Source organism: Varanus komodoensis, unplaced genomic scaffold (genome assembly GCF_004798865.1).
Source record: "Varanus komodoensis strain SLA01 unplaced genomic scaffold, ASM479886v1 scaffold57, whole genome shotgun sequence".
In the NCBI taxonomy this organism is placed as follows: domain Eukaryota; kingdom Metazoa; phylum Chordata; class Lepidosauria; order Squamata; family Varanidae; genus Varanus; species Varanus komodoensis.
The window spans coordinates 3024279-3041604 of NW_025336182.1; the positions used below are offsets into that span (position 1 = coordinate 3024279).

The 17326-nt window shown below is 58.4% G+C and overlaps 1 protein-coding gene across 5 annotated transcripts in view; it reads left to right on the plus strand.

Annotated features, from left to right (window-relative positions):
• TARS2 (threonyl-tRNA synthetase 2, mitochondrial) overlaps positions 1–14004 on the plus strand; it is a 28407-nt gene extending 14403 nt beyond the window's left edge. For 2 of the 5 annotated variants that reach the window (XM_044449226.1, XM_044449225.1), the window contains exons 6-18: positions 1269–1333; positions 1926–2004; positions 2256–2402; positions 3818–3916; positions 4563–4729; positions 5563–5725; positions 5855–5992; positions 6677–6754; positions 7532–7632; positions 9639–9743; positions 11756–11828; positions 12301–12415; positions 12917–14004. In XM_044449226.1, the coding sequence (XP_044305161.1) occupies positions 1269–1333; positions 1926–2004; positions 2256–2402; positions 3818–3916; positions 4563–4729; positions 5563–5725; positions 5855–5992; positions 6677–6754; positions 7532–7632; positions 9639–9743; positions 11756–11828; positions 12301–12415; positions 12917–13065 (1479 nt within the window). In that variant the 3' untranslated portion in view covers positions 13066–14004. Of the gene's footprint in view, positions 1–1268; positions 1334–1925; positions 2005–2255; positions 2403–3817; positions 3917–4562; positions 4730–5562; positions 5726–5854; positions 5993–6676; positions 6755–7182; positions 7633–9638; positions 9744–11755; positions 11829–12300; positions 12416–12916 lie in introns of those variants that run through there. The other 3 variants (XM_044449227.1, XR_006416557.1, XM_044449229.1) reach the window with 3 other exon arrangements.
• Positions 14005–17326: the final 3322 nt, after the last annotated feature.

Consider the following 17326-nt stretch of genomic DNA (forward strand, 5'->3'; position numbering starts at 1 on the left):
ACCACGGGACTGTGCCAGTTGGCTGGAACAGCTTAACACAACTCTTCTGCTGGAAATATTCAGCCTGCAGGGGTTCTTAATTCACCGGAATTAAAATACCTAGCAACAGGTTGTTCAGGCTTTTTTTGTTTGGAATGCTGACCTCATTTCCAAAATGGGCACAGAGGGCCTGTCATTAGCCTGCTGGGCATCGCAGGATGTGGTGCTGTCCACGGGCTCGGATGCCTGGAAAGAAGCATTCAAGAAATTTCCGGAGCACGAGGGTGCTCTGTTAGCCAGGTCAGCCAAAGAAGGCCTCCGTGCTTAGAGTCTGCACACCTGGAATACTTGGCAGCTTACAAGCCCATTAGTAAAATGACAAGCTATTAGAGCTGTAAAAAATGGCCAAGCAGCCTAATTAGGGAGCATCAGAAATAAATGGAGGAGATAATGCTTTATTATAATAATGCCCTTGAGGGCTCTGGGAGACAGGGTGCTGTGGAGGATGGGCCTTTGGCCTAACCTGCAAGCTTGTCCTCTCTCTCTGTCTTCCACGCGTAACTGCGCATGGGCCCTGCTCGGCCTGTCGTGCCGTCAGCAGCACATGCGAGACAGCCAGCCTTAAGCGGGCCTGGACTTCTCTCGTTGTCGCTGAAAGAAGTGCCATTGTCCCGAAGAGAATGGCTTTGAGTGAGCCTCGCGTAAACCCTTTGTGTGGTCCCGGAGGCAGGTGGAGGGCAGCACGACGGGGCGGGGCTTGCTGGAGGCACACGGCACTGAAGGTGTGGGGCACAGGTTGCTGTGGGCAGTTCTCTGCACAAAGAAATCACGAAGGAAACCCATAGGGTGCCACCCCAGGGCGGCCCGGCCTGGTCTTCTCCCAGGGTGCCCGCCTGTGGCTTGTGTCTTTCCCATCCAGCATGGCCGTTGGACATGGAGGTGAGGGCTTGTCTGTTAGGGTCTTCCCTGCCTCCCAAAGCAGGATCCCCAGGCAGCTCACCCCACTGAGGCTTGAGGGCCTGCCTATGGGGTGGCACTCATGAGCGTCACGGGTGTATTTCTGTCGGAGGCGGAGCGCTGTGTGACATCGCCCGTTCTGATCGGTGATGCCCAGCCACTTTGTGAGAGCCACCGGCAAGTTGGTACAGGATGCGGAGGGGCGGATCTCATTTTTGAGGTTGTGCTGTGGGATGGATGGAGCTACTGTTCCTGACTGTCTGCTTAAGCTGCCTTCACAGTCGAGGGTCCAGGTTACAAAGATGTCTGCTTCCCTCCCTCCCTCCCTCCAGCATAACAAGTTCAAACTGCAGATTATCGATGAGAAGGTCACCTCTCCGACTGCCATCGTGTACAGGTGAGGCCGTCTCCTTGATTTGCCTTCCTTGGCTCAGCCATGCCTTTCTATCCCAACTTCCCTTTTCACCTGCTGTCACAGAAGCTCTGGCGCGAGGAGAGTGTTTCGTTGTGGGAGCTCCCGCCGATCCCTGAAGCACTGGGGGTGCCTCTTCTCCCTCTTCCACACAGTTCAGTGAATGCTGCCAGCATGGCCAGGGGGCAGAGAGGGGGGGAGTGTGTGTGTGTGTGTGTGTACATGCTCATGAGGGATAGAAACTTGTCCAGCTCTGTTCAGCTTGCTCCGTTTTTGTTCTCTTTATCACTGGCAGCTGTAATTCTCAGGACGCTTTGTGCTCCTGGGTTCCACGCTGCTGCTGTGTGATTGCAGCCACATGGGCTTAGACATATAGACACAGAGTCAGTCAGAAGGGGCCTCCTGAGCCATCTAGTCTGACCCCTGGCTCCAGCCGGCTTCACTCGTGACACGCCTACTTTTTAGTGCCTCGTTATATCAAAGGCGGCGGGCTCCTGGGGGGCGTGCAGGCATCCAGCAGTCTTGTCTCCTGCCACAAACACTAATGCCACTTCCCCACGGGCAATTCCCTTTCCAGGTGTGGCACCTTAGTTGACCTTTGCCGTGGGCCTCACGTCAGGCACACAGGAGAGATCCGAGCGCTGAAGCTGCTGAAGGTTGGTGCTGAGAGCCCCCGGGGCACCTGGGAGTGGGAGGCAGAGGCGGGTCTCCTCTGGGCAGGTGCTCACAGCCCTCCAGGGATCCGGGGCTGGGAACCTCTTCGATCCACAAGGGGTGGTGCATTTTTCATTTGTTCTCAAACCCAGTCGTCCTGGCAGAGGTCTCTGGGGGTCCCGCAGTCTGCCTCTTTCTTGCCCAGACAACACAGCCCAGATCCTAAATGTCTGCCCCCTTCCCACCTCGGCAGAACTCCTCTGCCCACTGGCACGGAGACCCCTCCAGGGAGTCCCTGCAGCGCATCTATGGCATCTCCTTCCCCAGCCCCAGGCAGCTGGAAGAGTGGGAACGTGCGCAGGAGGAGGCCATGCAGCGGGACCATCGGCGGATCGGCCAGGTATGCAGAATTCACTGCGCGAGGCCTTGTGTATTCTCTGGTGGGTACCTTCTCCATGCCGTCCTCTTTGCTCATGTGCTCACCCCCTCTTATCCTCTTCTCCGTCTGGCCGTCCGTCCCTCCCTCCCTCCCTCCCTCCCTCCCTCCCAGAGCCCTGTCCCCTAGCGAGGGGGCTGCTGGGAAAACCACTCCCAGCAGGAAGCTGTTTCCATGGCCCCCTTGGCCCCAGGGGTGGCTGGGATTTGTTCTTCAGACTTAGGTGGACTCGGGTCTGAACCTGCGAAGCTTTCCAAATGCTCATAAGACTTATTGGTCACTTAGAAGAGACGAATTTCAGCAAGGTGAGGTGGAGTTTACTGCTGCCGAATAACAACAGCCGTTCCGGTTGTCACAGGCAAACGCATGAGCTGCCGTGGGCGTTTTCCTGGGACTACCATGTGCTGCACTTGATTAATCGGATGCATCCAGGGGCAGCAGGCAGGGGAGATTAGTTGTGCTGCACCTTGCGTTGTGGCCGAGCATTGCCTCTGGATCTGCAAATCTGGCACATACCAAAGAACCAAGCGAAGAATACAGACCACCAGCCCTAACAAGCTGAACTCCCTTCCCTGTTTCTGAGGTTTTGCCAGAAATGCTTTTGAATCTTAAGGACTAGAACCTTGGCCCATATTTTAAGTACTAGGTTGCATCCAAGCCATGCCTAGTTCAGTCCTCTCCGTACTAGAAGGTGCCCTTGGTCCATTGACCTCAGCATTGTCTGCATGGACAGATAGTGGTTTTTCCCCAGCCCTGCCTGGAGATGCCGTGGATCGAACCTGGGCCCAGCTGCATGCAAAGGGAGTGGCCTGGCTCAGGAGGGTGGCACTCCGGCCCCCTCTCGGCCGTGATGCTCACTGGGGGACACTGGGACAGTCACTGCCTCTCTGCCTAAGTCTACTTCGCAGGGTTGTTGTGAAGACGGGGGAGAGGAGGAGGCGAACATAAAAGAAAAAGGCTGAGAAATAAATATATTTTATTTATTTATTTATTTATTTTCCGATTTCTAGCCTGCCTTTTTCCTACAAAGGGCTCAAGGCAGCTGACATCATTCTCCTCCTCCATCTTCTCCCCACAACAACCACCCTGTGAGGTGGGTTGGGCTGAGAGTCTGTGACCGGCCCAAAGTCACCCAGTGGGCTCCATGGCCCAGTGGGGACCAGAACCCAGGTCACCTGAGTCCCAGTCCCCTGCTCTTCACCACTAGGCCACCCTGCCTCTCTACCTATATTACTATAGGTAATATACGAAGGCATAAATAGTGAGTTGCTACATGAGCGAACGCACGGCAGGTGCTCGCCAAGGCGTGCCGAGTCGGGCAGGCAGGGGGGTTGGGCCCCTGGGGCGCTCCGTCCCAGCGGTCTCTCCGCTTCCCGCAGGCTCAAGAGCTCTTCTTCTTCCACGAACTGAGCCCCGGCAGCTGCTTCTTCCTCCCCAAGGGGGCCCACGTCTACACCACCCTCGTGGGCTTCATCAAGGTGTGCTTCTGCCTCCCTTTCCTTTGCACCAGCCACGGGAGGGCGAAGGGAACGGGAGCTGAATCCATCAGGGGACGCCAGGCTTGGGCTGGGCCCTGGGCCCGGGAGGCTCGCACGCGCACCGTTCGGCAGCGGACGCCTGAGGAAGCCCGGCTGGGATGTGGGCGGCCTCCTGCCGTGCCAGAAATACGATTTGCGCACCCGGGAGGGGGCTGGACAGTAAAATCAGTGGCTTCGCCCAGTTCCTTATGTCTGATCCCCCCGCCTCACACGCCTCTTTTCCTGCAGCCTACAAACTACCGAGGCTGAAGTAGAATTTGGACCTCGTGTGGTTTTCTTTGGTCGATGTGGAAAACGTTAATGTTTGTCTCATCAAAAGGAAATGTTAAGCCTGCAGGAAAAGCACACCCGGGATTTTGGAGGGTAGAACCGGGGTGGATAAAGATCTTGCCCCCCCCCCCCCCCCCAGAAGGCAGGGGCCTCGCACGAGCTACAGCTAAGAGGCACAAGCCAAGCATGACATTTCTTCTCAGAAAGGCATAATGGCCAGGAGTTTAATTAAAATCGGTCTCGCTCCCACCGCAGTGAATGTTCTTAGGCCACCTGGCATGGCCCTTCCTCATTCTCGCCCTTCCCACCTGTGCAGAGCGAATACCGAAAGCGCGGCTTTTCCGAGGTGATCACACCGAACATTTTCAACGCCAGGCTGTGGGAGGTGTCTGGCCACTGGCAGCACTACGGAGAGAACATGTTCACCTTCCAGGTGGAGAACGAGGCCTTCGCCCTCAAACCCATGAACTGCCCCGGCCACTGGTGAGTCATCGAGGGCACGGGAGGCCCGGGCAGCCAAGCCATGAGGTCCGGGTTTCCCCTGGGGGGAGGCGGCTGCTGGCTTAGACGGCTGTAAGTGGCGCTGGAGGAATCCTTGGTGGACGGAGGGGGCCGAGAGGTCCTGCAGAGGCCCCGAGCGGTCCGGCCGAGGAGTGTTTCCGTCATGCCGGTGCCCCGCTGGCCCTGAGAAGGGCTTTCGGGGACAGCATGGCTGCAGTAGCAGCTGGAAACAAGCATTTTTTGAAAGAGCGGTGAAAGCGGAGGCGCTTGACACCCACGGCAGCTATGAATGTAGTCCTTGAAAAGGCAAAGCCCAAGTGGATGAGAGCTGCATCTTATTTATTCGTTTGTTTGTTTATCAAAAGCTTTTCTGTCCCCTCCCCTACAAACATCTCGGGGCAGCTTACAATAAATAAGTAGAATAAAACAAGCCCCATAGGGTCCAACCATTACTATACTAAAGCCCCAGTTAAAATCAATTCAACATTAAAATAGCGGGAAATTAAAACACATTTTGTCTGACACTGAAAAGAATATAATGCCGGTGCCAGGCAAACCTCTTTGGGGAGCGTGTTCCACAGTCAGGGCGCCACCGCAGAGAAGGCCCCGCTCCGGATGCCTTCCCTCTTAGTCTCCTTCAAGGAGGGCTCCCGGAGCAGGGCCCCCGCCTCAGATCTCAGGGGGTGGGAGGGCACTCAGGGAAGGAGGCGCTCCTCCAGGTTTTCCAGACCCAGTTTTCCTGTCCTCCCCAGGGCAGCCCTGGTGAGCACAGCTGTGACTGCGATGGTGCAGTGCCGTCTCTTTGCTTCCCGCAGCCTCATGTTTGGGCACCGCCCCCGGTCCTGGAGGGAGCTGCCGCTCCGCCTGGCTGACTTCGGGGTCCTGCACCGCAACGAGCCCTCAGGAACCCTCACAGGGCTGACGCGGGTCCGGCGCTTCCAGCAGGACGACGCCCACATTTTCTGCTCCATGGATCAGGTGAGAGGCGTGATGCCCGGGTGGAATGCCGGCACGGTGGAGCCGAGTGCACCGGCGCGAGCATAGCAAAGGGATGCGCGTTCACGGGGGACTTGGCGCTCTTCTTTCTCTGCCTCCGTCCCAACTCAGCTGGAAAGCGAGATCAGCAGCTGCCTGGACTTCGTGCAAGCCGTTTACTCCGTTTTTGGATTCACGTTCCACTTCTCCCTCTCCACGCGGCCGGAAAACTTTCTTGGGGAGCTCCACCTTTGGGATCAGGCTGAGCAGGTAGACGCATATCCGCCCCCCAGCCTTGTTTTCTGCTCCGCTTCTTGCCCGATCTGTTTCCCCCACCTGAAACCCGGCACTGTGGTCACCAGAAAGGGAAGAGCCTGGAGCGAAGCTGGGTGACTCGGGAACCTTGTCCAGGTAAACTGGCAGGTCAGCGTTCCAGGTGGAGGCCACACTCCCAATTTTACATCGCTGTGGCTTCGGGGGGGCCCCTCGCCATCCTCTGCTCACCCATGGCCTGGCCATGCCTCCTGCAAGCCACGTTTCCTGCAGCTGCCCCCAAAGGAGGCCCGAGTGCGCCTGCACCTGCCGAATTACCCAGGCCACCAGCCAGCTTCTGGTCCTAATGGAAGGTGCTGGGTATTTCTTTTTACGTCTTCAGCGGCTGGGGGGCAGCTCGACTCCGTCTCTCTTGGAGGTGCCTTGGGTGCTGGCCTGCAGCAGGGCCTTCTTGGTAGCTGCACCCCCTTCCTGGAATTTCCTTCCTACGTGGCTCCTCTCCCTTGACGCATTTCCCCCGCTTATGCTCAGGCGATTCTTACATCTCCCCAGAGGGTCATGCCAAGCCTGGACTGTCTGCCCCATCCTGGGGATGCCAGTGGGGCGGGTCAGACCGTGGCTGCCGGACTGAGGCAAGTGGATGCCATTGGCAGGTGAGCGTCTTTCCCTTCTGTCTTCCAGCTGCTGGAGAAGAGCCTCCAAGACTCTGGTCTGCCGTGGGAACTCAGCCCTGGTGATGGAGCCTTTTACGGGCCGAAGGTCAGTGGGTGCCTTGCCAGCTCGGAATCTTGGGCTGGTCACACGGTCGCCATAGTGGCAGCAGGAACAGTTTTCTGGAAAAGCGGGATTGAATCGTCCCAAACCGCCAGCTCAGGGCTGCATCAGTGCCACTCTGTTCACGTCAGCAGAACTAAGCACGGGTTTTCTCTGGGCTGCAAGCCATAACAGCCCGGTTCCGTGGATGCTTTCCCCTCTCTTCTGCACTGGATGCTGGGGCTGGCCTGAGGCTGCCGGGGCAGCCTCTTCACTCCAGGCAGATGGAGGTCGGGACAGTTTGGTTTCCGGCTCAGGCTGAGCTTCCACCTGCTTGTGGGTCCCTTCCCTTCTCTCCTCTCCTTTCCTCTCTCTCGGGTTTTGGACTCTGCACCTCCATCAGCTGCATGGCTTTTGTTTATCTTTTCCTGAAGGTTGTCCGGATCAAGGGAGCAGGACAGGGCCTCTGCTTTTCGGGGGTGTCCCTGAGCCACTGGCCGTCATGCCAGATGGGCCGTGTGCCCCGGGCTGCCTTGCGGCTCCCCGTCAAATGGGGGAATGGAATTTTCCCGGGCTGTTAATTAAAGGCTGCGGCATTGCTGCCCTGTTACACACGCCCCTGCAGGATCCGTTCTGCATGATGAGTGGAAAGTTCTACCCACGAGAGGTTCCTGCGCAAGTCTCAGGCTAGTTCGAGGTCAGCCCTGGACAGGATCTTGAGCCAAGGGGTCCGAGGCAGCACGTGACCGTTTCTGAAGTGCCCTGTTCCTTTCCGCCCACCAGATCGACATCCAGATCAAGGATGCGCTGGGGCGGCAGCACCAGTGCGCCACCATTCAGCTGGATTTCCAGATGCCCATCCGGTTCGACCTCTCCTTCACAAGGTGAGCGCTGTTCCCCAGCCACGGGGTGGGGGGGGGGGTCAGGGAGCGCCCTCAGTGCCAAGCGGACGGTTTCCACGTGTCGGTGCCAGGGATCGAACCCCGAAACCTTGCCGTGCAGCACTAGCCTCAAATCCGCTTCGCATTCTACTGTTAACCTGCTCCAACTTGCCCCCCCCGCCGCTGATGTATTGACTACAAATCCAATCATTCCCCACCAGCAAGGCCATTGGGCAGTCTTATAATGGAACCGCTGTCCGTGCGGCACCCTCGTGTCTCTCGGAGCACGCCGCCCCGTCCTCAGCGGCCTGGCCGTGTTGTGACTGGGACGCACTGTGAGAAGCCCGTGGGACAGTGTTGCTTTCCTCAGCTGTGCAGCATCCTGCCTGCCTGCCATGCCGAGTGCCGGGAGAGCAGCTCAGGGGAGGAAGCCCCCACAGAGCTGCATGGCGGTCCCCTCAGCAGCTCCGGCTGATGGTTCCCCTTTTCTCTGCCCATCCCTGGCCAGCCAGCCTGCTTGCTTCCGCCTGGACTTGCGTAACGGTTCCATCTTACCGCAGCACTGGGAAAGAGGAACTCTTGAGGGACGTGCAGGAAAACAAGCTGACGCAGGGCTCACCTGGCTTCTCCATGCCTCCAGCGTGTGGTTCTGAGCCGGGAGGAGGCCTCAGAGTCCAGCCCCCTGTTGGGACAGGCAGCCAGCTTTCTGTGAGGTTCAGCGCCCCCCTTCCTCAGGGTGCCCTCTTTTTTAAAGCTCCCCTTTCCCTGTTTGGGAAAGATGTCTTGGCACTATCCCTCCAGTCCGACTGGAAAGTCGGGCGGGTTCTGAGGATTCACCGCTTCCTGCAGCTGTGCTGAGTGGGCAGGGTCAAGCGGATGGATTGTGGCTCAGGCCAGTGCACCAGGCAGCCGGCTGCAGCCCCGCAGGGCCCCCCTGGGACTGTGCTCCTTTCCCCAGCCAGCTGCTGCCAGTTTCTCGGCTTCTGTGCAGGTCTCCCTGTCCTGAGACACCTCTGCGGAAGTTTAGTGAGTTGCAGAGAGTGCCTGGAACCTGAAGGATCGGTCGCCGTGAGCCAGGTGTTCCCTCCCCAGCGAGACAGACTCTCCAGCCCTTCTCGTGATGTCTTTATTCTGCACAGAACTCTCTGACCATACACAAAGCAAAATGTTGAACCTTCTCTGCCCCCCTTTACCCAAAACTTTGCTTATGAACCCTTCTGGGCCTGTCGCAGGAAGCGGGGGCGCTGTGGAACCGGGCAGGCCTGCGTTCTTCACTCGGAGACCCCAGCTGGGCCACCCGGCAGCTGTGACGATGGACTTTTGGGTCCATCCCCTCAGGAGGCTGGAGGCTCCCCAGCTCCACATCGCCTCCCTCAGAATGTTGTTGCTCTTTATTCCCACGGGGGTGGACCGGACCCCGTCGCTGCCCTCGAAGTAATCTCATTTTACTCGGGTAATCCCAGGCTCAGACGGGTGCTGAGTAATTGGGGTTAACCCTGTCTGTTAGGACAACCATGCCGTTATCAGAGTTCGAGGTCTCAGCCCTGCCTGGCTCCCCCTCCTGCTCAGGCTCAGAGCTGTCAGTTCTACCAAACCAGTCAGCCTCTTGTGCCAGAACACACGGGCACTGCCTCGGGGTCTGGGCTGCCCCCTGCCTTGGGCTTTGCCCACCACCCGAAAGCAGCCTCCAGGAGTTCCGCCTGGCCCGAGTCTGGCCCTCAGCCTGAAAGACACCCAGCACCCCGTTTTAAAAAGATAGAATTAAAAACAGAAAAAATGCAAATCCAACTGCAAATCCACAAAAGTGCAGAAACGCTGACAGGTTCCATCTTCAGCGGCCGCCACACTGCAAGCAGGATAATTATGCTTGGGACTCCCACTTCCTTGGGGCTTTCACAGTATCTTTATGTTCCATGTAAAAACCCAGCCCAGGAACGTGAAGGCAGATCAGGCCACGGGGGCCCGTCTGCTCTGAGCAGCAGCAAATCTTCTGCGTGTCTCCCTTGCAGCAAAGGTGGAGGCGCACCAGAGCGGCCGGTGATGATCCACCGCGCGGTGCTTGGCTCTGTCGAGAGGATGCTGGCCGTGCTGGCGGAGAACTACGGCGGGAGGTGGTGAGTGCCTTTGGGGGGGGGGCGGACGCAATCGAGTGGCTCGGGCAGAGGAGTGAGGAGAGCTGATACTCTCCGTGACCGGTCCTGCCGGTTATACGCTGCCTCCTGTACCGGGGGGGGGGGGGGGACGGTTGCTCCCCGTCCTGCTTGCAGGCGCCTGGTTGCCCACAGGGGCAGGGAGCTGGAGCGGGTGGGCGGCCTGGCCCCGCGGGGTGGGGAGGTTGCAAAAGCCCCCTGCTGTTGAGGGTTTGGGTGCCCGTGTGACAAGGCCTCGCGGGAGGCGCCGTGGCCCTGAAGAGCGGGAGGAGCCAGGAGGCCACGGGGCGATCGCCCGTCGTGGAGGGGAGGAGGCACCGCGGCCCCCCCAGGCGGCCTGGATGTGGCCCCAGCACCCCGAGGCAAAGGACGGGCTTGTCCAGGGTGGGGTCTCGCTCCTGGGGGGCGCCCAGGTTGGTGAGCTTGGCGGCTGAGGAATCTTGGAACGGGAAGGGCGGCGGGAGCCCAGGGCAGATGTCCTCTGGGGTGCCCGCGCGGTGGGCCTGCCAGTCCATGACCTGCCACGTGACCAGGAGACCCAGCGCCGCTCTATTTACGAACCGACTCGAAGCAAAACCCCACGTTTCTTCGGGCTTTTTTCTGTCCCGACAGCCATGAGGTTATGCCTCCCTTCTTTTCAATGCTTGCCATGGCTTTAACTTTATTTCCTTTTTTAATTTCATCTTTCAAGCGTGTTTGCAATTGAAACCTGACTCCGGCAGCCTACGATCAAAGCCGCAGCATTGTTCCCATTTTCGCAGAGAGCTTGCCTAACTTTGAGACAGTTTGAACTGTGACTCAGTTCATTTTTTTTCTTTCGCAGGCAGTTAATTGTAACAATAACAATTACATTAACTTGTTTTTATGAGTGGCTGGTGGATGATTCATACACCCTTTGCAGTGTTGTAACTCAGGGAATATTTTCCAAATAAAGCGAGTCGTACTTCTTTTAACTTTTCCCCATATTTAAAAGTGTGCCCCCCAGCCCCCAAGTGCTGAGCTTGCACTGCCCCCGTGCGCGGACCACGCTGCCCAGGTCCTTGCAAGGGGAAGGAGAGGCCTGGGGCAGTTCCAGGAAACGGGGCAAAATTGGGCTTGGGGGATGTGAGCCTTTCTGAGCACAGGGGCTGGAAGCTGCCCTGCCCAGCGCCGGACGCTTGCCCTGTCTAGCCTGGCACTGGGGACTTGGGCTGGGTGCAGGGGCACTGTAGTCCCTCTCGGGTTGGCCGTGCGTTGTCTCTGGGGCACACGCCACCGTGTTGTCGGGCCCCAGCCAAGGTAACACCCCTCAGTCACAGCCCGACAGTGAGGCATGGATTCTCCTTGTGGGTTGTTCACGGTGAACAAGCCGTGGTTCGTTAGCACCGCTGCATTCAAGCCACAGGGCAACCCATGTTCAGCCTCGAGAAGAGAAGACTGAGGGGGGACATGGTATCCCTCTATAAGTACCTCAAAGGCTGTCACGAACAGGAGGGTCGAGATCTCTCCTCACTGATACTGGCGTGCAGGACACGGAATAATCAAGTCAAGTTGCAGCAGCCCAGGTTCAGGCTGGACATCAGGAAAAGCTTCCTCACGGTCAGAGCAATGCAACAGTGGGACCAGCTGCCTGGAGAGGTGGGGGGCGCTCCCACACTGGAGGCATTCAGAACGAAACTGGGCAGCCCTCTGAGGGGGATGGTGTGACTTGGTGTCCTGCAACAGCAGGGGGTGGACTTGATGGCCTTCTTGGCCCCTCCCAACTCTGCTATTCTGTGATTGACTTTGCAACAAGAGTCCACGTGCTCTGAACCTGGGCACTGCTGGGCAGCCGTGGAGTTATTCCAGCCCTCCTTGAAGGTGCAGCTGGGGGGGGGGGGTCCTCTGTGGGCTGAGTGGGGGCTCTGCCCCCCAGGGCAGGCCACACGAGTCTTTTTCCAAGGAATGGGACTGCAGGAGCAGTGCCATATTGACGGTGCGCTCTGCCTCCTATGCAGGCCCTTCTGGTTGTCCCCGTTCCAGATCATGGTGATCCCCGTTGGCCCAGAAGCAGAAAGCTACGCCCACGAGGTGAGCAGGTGCACGGGCGCTTTGCCCAGTCCGAGGCACACGGTTCTGCTTCCTGAAAATTTCAGCTCATTGTAAAGAGATTCTAGTCCTCATGGCTGGAAAGGGTGTTGTGCCAAATCTTTGGTGAGTTCCCACTGTGGTTGTGGGAAAGGGCTTAGATGCCCCTGTTTTGCCCCCCTTCCCTCTGCAGTCCCAGTGCAAAGGAATCAATGACACCGAAGTGTTGGGGGTTTTTTCCCCAGAAAAACGCCCAGCAGATGAATGCAAAGTGAGGAAATTCTGCTGATTTGGGCAACCTGAAACATGCCGCTTATTGTAGCGAGAAACCTTGATTTCCTTGGTGCAGCATGTTATGTGCATATAGAATCTTACCTTTTTTTTTTTAAGTGACGTAAAGTGGGAAATTCTTTCCTGCCCCAAGCCGTTTGTGGTCATTCGCAACAGGCCCTGCACGCCACCTGTTCTGTTTCAGGTCCAGCAGTGCTTCTCCCAGGCAGGATTCATGGCGGATGTGGACACCAACGTGGGGTCAACCCTCAATCGCAAAATCTGGCACGCCCAGCTGGCACAGTACAACTTCCAGTTTGGTAAGCGGCATCTTTCAGCAGGAGGTTAGGCAGAGAGTTAAGCTGCTGCCCGCAGAGTCGGGCCAGGGATGCTCCCAGCTTTGCATGTGTCCTTGACTCTGGCCGGCAGCAGCTCTCCAGGTATTCGGGAAGGAGGGCCTTTCCTAGCGCTGCCTGGGGGTGCAAGGGCTGGCGGCCGGACCTCCTGCCTGCAGAATCCCTTCTCCGCCACTGCGCAAGGTCATTCCCAAGCCAGCTCGCTGGCCCTTGTAGCACGGCGGTATCTGACCCAGATTAAAGGAACAGGGCACCATGAACCAGGTGGGGATTTTTGCAAGTGAGCCCAGAATCAAGTCTCTAGCCCTTGTGGGTTTCCATGTAGCCTTGAAACTGTGTGTGTGTGTGGCAGGGGGGTGTTGTTTCGTTTTTTTGAAGCCGAGCGTGTGCACAGATCCTCTGTGGACGCTCGCTGTCTGCCTGGTCAAAGGCCACACCCGCCCACCTCTCTCATTTCTGCCCTAGTGGTTGGCAAGAAGGAAATGTCCCGCCGCACTGTGAATGTCCGCAGCCGAGACACCCGCCAGCACGGCGAGCGGCAGTTGCATGAGGTTCTGCACCGGCTCCAGGCGCTCCGGGACACTCGGGCCAGAAACGCAGAGGAGCTCTTCTGAGGCGGGCGCCAGCCCGTGCCCCTCGCTGACGGGGGTGCAGGATGCCCGTGCGGAATCGGTCGGAGCGGGGCAGGTCATCTCGCCGCCGTCTTGTGAGCAGGGGAGAGGGCACTGCTCGTCTGCCTGCCTCACTTCAGGTGATACTTCTCACCGAGGGCACCTTGTCCGCGAAGCTGCTGCAGGAACTTGGCATCTGGGGCCTTCTGTCTCCTGGCTGTCACTCTGCGGATCAAACACTGCCCCGATTCCGCCCCGAAGCCTTCCTGGAACGCCCTCCGGACACCTGGCCTTGCTGAGGTCTCGTTGGCCGAGCAGTTTGGGCAGCGGCAACTGGTCCAGCGCCCCACAAAGGCAGGAGGGGGCCCCTTCTTGGGAACGCTCTTCAAGGAAATGGGTGCTTGGCAGGACGCCGAGCACTCCCTGCCGGCCACCGGCCTGCCTCTCCGGGTCACCGTCCTGCCGATGGAGGCCTGCAATTACAATGCTTTTGTCCGGAGCAGCTGCTGCCCGGCCTCAGGCCGAGGGGCAGCGAGCACCACCTGAGGCCTGGGCCGCTAGGCAGGGCCTGGGTCACTGTCAGGGCAGCCGCTCAGGGTTTTATTTTTTACCTGCGGAAGTTCAAGGTGCACCTGAAACAGCTGCCTTGGGGGCATTCTTGGGCATGTGCGTAGATGGTGCGGGTGATTCAGAGCAACCTGCTCGACGACGAAAGCTGCAAGGCTTCAGCAGGCTCGGAAGGGAGTCTGCCCCCGCACCCGCGTGCACGCCCGGCCTCTGCCTCTGCCTCTGCCTCGTTTATCAGATGCAAACACTCCTCCGAAACAGGGAGATGAGTAACTGCTTGGGACTCCCGCAGCGCCCTTCCCGCCATCGTGGGCTGACCACCTCACCTCTCCCAGGCCTCATTAAACGTGGTTATCCGGCCAGGGTCTCAACAAACATGGCTAAAGCATATTTATTTAATGGCTGCTTTTGAAAGGGAAAAAACCCCACTCCTCGCCCGGAAGAGCTTGCATCTGTTCAGCCAATCACATGGCAGGTCCACAGTCCAAACAGACACGGTGCGTGAGGAAGAGGAATGGGGAGGAAGAGGAGGAGTTGGCAGGGCCGCTCCGTGCCGGGCTGCCTGATCCCTCGGTCTGATTTAAAAGAATTCGAAGTTGCTGCTTCTACAACACTCGAGAGGGGGCGGGGGAGGGAGCTGCACTTTTGGGGTTTGAAAAGGGCGGATTTGGGGCCACGTTGGTAAACTACCCAGGCCTGGTCCTGTGTGGCTTTAAACCCACCAGTAAACTTCATTAGTGGTGTGCCTGCTCGATCGTTGCTCAGCGTGGCTTCCCAAGCTGAAGGGGGATTTCCTGGGGCTCGGAGGACTTGCTCGGGACCGCTGCAGGCTTTGCTCATGGCTGGGCTGCTGTCGTGAAATGTTCGGGCAGGGAGTCTGCCGTGCGGAGGTGCCAAGTCTTTGGCTTGGCCCTGTCGCCACCAAGGCGCCCTTAGCTCAGCATGTACGGCTTGTTAGCTAACAAAGCGCGTATGCTTTGTCACGGCAGGGCTGACTCAGGGGGGCTGTTGCAAGATCGCGGTGACTTTCTTTGGAAGGATTCAGCCACCAAGCACACAAAGCCGGAAGTTGCATTTCGGGGGAAACGCAGAACAGTCTCGCCCAGTCAGCACCCCGGTCCACCTGCCCAGGTGTGGGCCAAGAGCTTCGTTCCTAGCAGCCCCCTGCAGCTTCAGCTCCTTTTACACGGACATGCCATAGGCTGGGCTTGGATCCAGCTGATCGGAGACACAAGTTGTGTTCTTCCCAGTTTGAACAACTGCCCCAAAGAAGCCCTTGAGAGCAAAAGCTGGAAAAACCAGTGCACTTTCTCACTGGTTTTCTGTGTTGTGGCTAGACAGCGCGTCTCCAGGTGCAGCGTGCCTTTGGCTCACCACCGAGTTGTGTCTGGCTACTCCTCGTCCTTGCATTCTACTTCTCCACAAACGTTGGCACCTGCCAAGTCCCCCCCCCCCCCGTAGAACTGAAACATTCCTTTTTGATGACAACCCAGGCGTGTGTGTGTGGGGGGGGGATTGGTCTTGTTAACTATGAGGGGAGCGGGTGGGGGGAGGTCCTGAGGTCCCTCTTGGAATTCATTTCTACTGCAGGTTGGGGAAAACCTGTTTGAAAGGACCTTACCTGTGTGTGTGCGAGCGAGCGAGATTAAGAGCTTTTTAAGTCTGCCTGGCTAATTGAACTCTGGCTACAGCCAGAGGCAAGGGGTGGCACTGCCCAAGCAGCACCTCCCCGCCCCCCCCCCGCCCCAAGTTTATCACTGTAATGTGAGAAGGAAGGTGAGGGATGGGGACCTGACTGAGTAGCCAGGTGCTTTCTGCCCATGTTTGGAAGGATGCTGGGATTGCTTGGCACTGAGGTGAAGACGGCGGAATTACAGCAGCTGTAGGCCCGCCGCTGCGCTTAGGCGGTGAGAGAGGAGCACCCCACAGCTGCTCGCCTCGGGTGCCCTGAAACGGAGCTTAGCCATGGCACCCCGAGTTTTATCAGGGGAACTGGCTCTTGGGGGAGCTCCTGCTTTGGGCGTTCTTGGTTCGTCGCAGCTGCCAGACAGCAAATGATGGGGACCAGCCCTGAACAGTGGAGAAGATGACATGGCTTGCAGTGCAATCGTGTGAGGATTCGCCCTTGATTGCCCAGCCCAATCGGAGCATCGTGTTTCTTGTTCTGTTCCTTGGATAAATAAATGCAGAAGCGTTGCCAGTGCCCAGTAGCTGAAGCTCTCTGTGTCTCCCCGGCCTCTTCCCAGCGAGGAAGAGAAGAGCGCTGGCAGATGCCCTCTGGCGCGTTGGGCGTTGGATGCGGCTCTTGTCCGTCCACCTTGATGTTCATTGGTCGCCATTTTGTGGGGTTCCCTCATTTACATGGGCCACCTCGCCATGTGGGCTTACTTGGCGTGGGCAGCTGGTGGCCCCCTGGCGTTTTGGGGTGCAAACAGTCATGTCTGCTTCGGCTGAACTGCCATTTGCTGCCTGTCTCCACTGGTCGGACCCCAGGATTCTAGTGAAAATTGCCAGGGAACTTCTCCCCAAACTGTTCTCATTCCCAGCTCCCCACCAGCTTGGATGGCCAAGCGCCAGGCCAGGCCCGCCCTTCAAGCTCCTTCGCTTGGGTCTCGAGGGGCTCCCCGTCTCTGCTCTGGCGAGTTGCAGGCTGCCTGGGAATCCGGCCCCAGACTCTGCCTGGCAGCTGAGTCCACTGCCTCTCGTTCGCGCTCCGAAGAGGTGCTCTTGCAGCTGGCACAGTACAAAATTTCAAGAAGTTAGTCGGGGGGGTTGGCTGGGGAGGAGAACAGAAGGCTCTCGGCACTTAGTCCACTGTCCCCGTTGTGTGAGAGTGGGCCGTGGTTCTCGGTGCCTCCTTCCTGGCCTGCCAGCTCTCGATATTTTGCACTTGTCTAGGATGGGAGTAGACCTCCCTGGGATCTGATCTGATCTGATCTGATCTGATCTGATTTCTTTTCTTTTCTTTTCTTTTCTTTTTTCTTGGGAAGTGTATTTCTCAAGCAGTTTGCGCACCAAGAGTCAGCTTGCGCAACAGGCCTCTCCCCACCCACCGCTCCGCTTCTCCGGGGAGTGGGGAATGCCCGTGTGCGGAAAGGGTGGCTTGGGCACCCCTTGTGCAATCCACTCCCCTCGTCTGGGGTGGCGGCGGTGGTGAAGCCGCTGTGGCATCGTGCCTTGTGCAATTCTGCCTCTGGCAGCGCTTGCACGTCCTCCAGCCACACGCTTCTCGGGTGGGAAGCGGGCCAGCACCGCTGGCGCCTCTGACTGCCCCTGGGGTGGGGGGCTTGGGGCCACAGCTCTGAGTTGCGCGCTGCTCCAGGCCGTCAGATCAGGGGGCGAAAGGCCGGGCAGCGGTCAGGGCATCTCCTGGCGAGGTGTGGACCTGGGCACTGCTTCCCTGCTCCAGGGCTGGGGGACCGTTTGGATGGTGCACGCCAGGGCTCCCAGGGGAATCCAGTGGATTTCTGGGTTGCTTGTGTGGGATTCCCAGCAGATAGAGCTGCTCCTCCAGCCAAGGTCCCATCCTCACTGAAGGGCAGTGAGATGCAGAGGCCGGGAGCTGCATCGCATCCAAGTGAAGCCCTGGGGAGGCCATCTGGCTTGGTCGGTGAGGGTTGGCCAGAGTGTTGGCCAGAGTGCAGATGGCGTGGGAAGGCAGGCAGATGGCGGCTCTCCCTCGCACTGGGCGGCGGAG